This window comes from Petromyzon marinus, chromosome 36 (assembly GCF_048934315.1).
Source record: "Petromyzon marinus isolate PM22_M1 ecotype Great Lakes invasive population chromosome 36, UKy_Petmar_22M1.pri1.0, whole genome shotgun sequence".
NCBI lineage: Eukaryota > Metazoa > Chordata > Hyperoartia > Petromyzontiformes > Petromyzontidae > Petromyzon > Petromyzon marinus.
Window position 1 is genome coordinate 2,233,075 of NC_133702.1, and position 4,543 is coordinate 2,237,617.

At 47.7% G+C, this 4,543-nt stretch overlaps 1 protein-coding gene across 1 annotated transcript; it reads left to right on the top strand.

Annotated features, from left to right (window-relative positions):
* Window positions 1-365: 365 nt before the first annotated feature.
* On the top strand, window positions 366-4,329 carry LOC116949415 (putative G protein-coupled receptor 85). The gene is made up of 2 exons (XM_032966715.2): window positions 366-862; window positions 1,085-4,329. Exon 2 carries the CDS (start codon window positions 1,511-1,513, stop codon window positions 2,651-2,653), a length of 1,143 nt encoding a protein of 380 aa, XP_032822606.1. The 5' UTR covers window positions 366-862; window positions 1,085-1,510; the 3' UTR covers window positions 2,654-4,329.
* The last annotated feature ends 214 nt before the right edge of the window (window positions 4,330-4,543 follow it).

Genomic DNA, 4,543 nt, shown 5'->3' on the forward strand with positions numbered 1-4,543 from the left:
ATTTGCAAACATTTAGATTCACATGTTGTCGGGATCCATTGCGTCAGAATCATTATGTATACCCATTGCCATAGGCATTGACCACCAGAATGTAAACAATACAAAATATACAATCGTATAATAATATAATCATGCGCGCGCTGTGTGTGTGTGTGTACGCGAGTGTGCGTGTGCTTGTTAACACCCTCCCCACCGCCCTCTTAACAAATGAATAATGATATTATCCGAGCATTTGGAATTTGGAATCCGTATACACAAGCGACGCTCATTTAGAATGCAACTCAATCTGACTTGTGCACTGAATTTTGATCCAGATGCAGAGGCGGGCTGGGCTGGGGCAGTGGCGGGCTGGGCTGGGCCGGGCTCACAGTAAAGGAGCCACATCCCACATTTATGCTTCATCTGATTTTCGATCACGTTCACCCACTCCGCGTGAGCAATGACGTATATGCTTTAAAACCCAGAGCCATCTATTGTATCGCGGGGCTCGAGGAAGAAGCCACATTTTTTGATATTGTGCCATGGCGTGCAGCGGCACCAGAATATTTTTGTGAGCGGGCGAGAAAAATTGTACCGTTACTGAATTTTTGCGTGCTCATATATAATACACACACGTGCGTGTTTTCTGTACCCGTTTTGTTGTTGTTGTTGTTATATATTAGCGTTGGTGATATTGCTGTAGCGGTTAGCTGGAGCCGTGCGTGTTAATTCGGGCTGCTGTATGGGTGTCAGTGCTGGATGCTGATAAGAACAACAAAGGCTGCAGCAGTCGGGATGTTAGTAACGCCCTGCCTTCGAGCCTGGCCAGACGATCGTTGCCTTTCTCTCCAAGAGCCCTCCCTTGGTCTGCCTTTGTGCAAAGGTAAACGGCGCATATTTTATCCACATATTCTATATTCACACACACACTCACACGCAGCGCGTTTCTGTTAAATGATGGACGTATGGTGGGCATGAGATGTGTTCGATGCTCCGATTGCATTAAGGAATTGTATATTTGAAACGATACGTTTATTTTTTTTTATGTGTTCGTGGTCGCGATCGCTCAGTGAGTCACGGATTATTTTTTATTGTTCGTTTTCAGAACGTCTCAATTAATGAGCAGACCATAATAGGAGGATCATAAACGTCGGTCACGAGGAGGATGATTGGAGTTGAAGACGTATTGTGAGATCGTGAAAGAAAGGAAGATAAAGAAAAAAACAATCGACAATCGGATATTCGTTATTTTAATCTATGGTTTAGGCTTTTCGTGTGTTTTACCAAGATGTGTTGATGGTTTAAAATCCTCCAAGTGAGGATATGGCGCCGGTAAACATCTTGCACTCATCTTGAGCGGTCAGAATCTCTCTCGTTTACGTTTTCTTCACAATAAGAACATCAGCAGAAGCAAGCAAAAAAGGCCATCATCATTGTCGTTCTAGCGGTGGCTCTGGTGTGCGCAGGGCAGCTGTGGTCGGAATCTTGATGTTGGCTTCCAAACCCTGCATCTGTGTGGGCGTCATCACCCATGGCGAACGCCAGCGAGGGAGCAGAGGGGAGCGTGTTTTTTCCAAGAGACCCCGCTCAAGGGCTCCCGCCAGGAGGGAAGCTGGCCGCCATGGGCCTCATCATCTTCGCGAGCCTCTCCGGCAACCTGCTGCTGGCATTCCAGGTCTTCAAGGAGAAGGGCCTCCACCGAGCCCCTTACTTCTTCCTTCTGGATCTGTGCCTTGCGGACGCGGCACGGGCGACCGTGTGCTTCCCTTTCGTGTGGGCGGCCGTGGGCCGCGGCTCCGTGTGGCCCTACGAGCCGCTGGGCTGCAAGATCGTGGCCTTCCTGTCCGTGCTGTCGGCCTTCCACACGGTGTTCGTCCTCTTCCTGGTGAGCATCACGCGCTACATCGCCGTGGCGCACCACCGCTTCTACACCAAGCAGGTGACGATGTGGACGTGCGTCGCCGTCATCTGCACGGCGTGGACGCTGTCCGTGGCCATGGCCTTCCCGCCCGTCTTTGACGTGGGCACGTACAAGTTCATCCGCGAGGAGGACCAATGCCACTTCGAGCACCGCTACTTCAAGGCGAACGACTCGCTGGGCTTCATGCTCATGTTCGTCGTCGTCATCGTCGCCACGCACGTCGTCTACTTCAAGCTCGTCTGCTTCGTCTACGAGCACCGCCGCATGCGGCCCGAGCAGCTCGTGCCGGCCGTGAGCCACAACTGGACGTTCCACGGCCCCGGTGCGACCGGTCAGGCGGCCGCCAACTGGATCGCCGGCTTCGGCCGCGGCCCGACGCCGCCCACCCTGGTGGGCATTCGCCAGAACGCGGCGTCCGTGCAGAACAAGCGCCTCCTGGGCTTGGACGAGCTCAAGGTGGAGAAAAGGATCGGCCGCATGTTCTACATCATCGCCATCGTCTTTCTGCTCCTCTGGTTCCCGTACATCGTGGCGTGCTTCCTGCGGGTGTTCGTCAAGGGGATAGCCCTGCCCGGGAGCTACGTGGCGTTCTCGGCGTGGATGACGTACGCGCAGGCGGGCGTGAACCCTGTCGTGTGCTACGTGACCAACAAGGAGCTGAGGAGGTCGTTTTGGACCAGCCTGACCCACTGTCGGAAGAGCGCCTCCATACCGCAGGAGGCTTACTGTGTGATTGGGAGACCGTGCGAGTAAGGTCATCTCATCTCTCTCTCTCATCTCTCTCGCTCGCTACACCACTCCCGTTCACCTGCCGGCCGCGCTGCGCTGCGCTTCCCTCGTCTTTTGTTTCCACCGCTCAATTTCTCTTCCCCCTCCTCTCTTCTCTCTCTCTCTTGAGAAAGGCGTCCATTTTCAAAATAGAACAAAGCGTGCGCGTGAACGCTCTCGCGCGCGAAGCAATGTGTGCAACACACATCTTTGAGAATCGGATGGGGAGGAAAAAAAACATTTTGATCGGGGGGGGGGGGAACAAATATATCGTGATGGAAGTTAAAATAACAAAATGCAAAAAAAAATATTAAAGATTCATCCGGCCTATGTACATTAAGGATATATTAATGCTAATTTATTTGGTTTCTTATCTATTTATGTATTTATTTATTTAATAACTTATTGGCTCTTTGTTCAGAGCCAGCGGGTGAGCTTTATTTAATTGAGATAATGCATAATGTCATCGGTTGACGGTGATATTTATTACACACATACAATATGTGAGCTCGATATTCGGTGAAAAAGGGCGCACACACACACACACACGCGTGGCCGCATTTTTAATAAAAATGTGGAAAATGACATGAAAAAATAAGCCCTTGCTTGTGATAACAAAATAAATACAAAACATCTGTCATGATTTTTTTTTGTGTGGGAGGAGGGGGGGGGGTAACACACCATCGTCCCAGAGTTCATTGTGCAAAGCGTTCAAGAAAAATGCAGTTCATCATCGGCCAGGGTACCCTCTTTTGGTTTTGATGAATTTCGGGAGAGAAAAAAAATGATAAACGATCCGTGCTGAATTTTTCATGCAGCCGCATAACCCCATTGTTGTTGTTAGCCGTTGAAGCATTTTTCATGCAGATGTTTGTAAGCTGTATTCCCCTTTGGGAAACATAAGGGTACTGTTATTGCTTTGTAAATACGGTTATAATTTAAACTCAGATGATGCTTTTTATATACTTGCAGTCTGGCTCGCCTGAAACGTCTTAGGATCGATGTGCTATCACTGTTGTTTAAGGCTTAGATTTCCTTTCTCTTTTAAATGCATAGATAGTTATAGAGAAGTATTAGTTATGAGGATTAGGGGTTGTTAAAGTGAATGGGCTAATAACTTAATATATATAGGATAAGATAATTTTACTTCATTCCCATCACTGTAAAAAAAACACACTATCATCTTTAAATTATGTATTCGGTGAAAAAAAAATGTTCCCTTTGTTGTAATAATGTTGAACTTATGAGCTTTGCACTCTTTTTTAACAAAAAATGTCAAAAAAACACTTTTTGTGCCATTTTTCCCATAGATACACCTTCTCCTTTTCTTTTGAAGTATTACTGGGGAAAATGAATAATAACGGATCCACTGCAGAGGATATTTTTCTAAGACTTTTGCATAAACGGATGGGCCCTTGTTCAAGACAATTTGTACAGATATTTTGGTACGTCATATCCAAGTGGGGGTGGGGGGGACGAACAAACCGCTATGCCGCAGTTCCATTGTGCAGGATGCAGCTATGAAAGGCCCCTGAATAATGGGAGTTACAGACTTCACTAAACATTCGCTTTGCTCCTTCATTTTGCATTTTTATCCTGATGTTCGGGCGTGTACACGGAAAATTAAGTTTGAAATAAAAAAAAACCTTGAGGAACCCTCATCATGTCTGTTCCCGAATGCCTGCACGCTTCACGTAATAATAATAATAATGATGGAAATAATAACGTTAGCAACGACGCCCAACAAGGTTAGTGGGAGGTTTCACAGCAAAACAACGCTGGTCAGCCCCACCCTTCAGGGAGTGGCTCATTGCCCAACGAGAGCACGATCTGCTGCTATGAGTCTTCGGATGCTTTCCACATCAGGTCACGGAT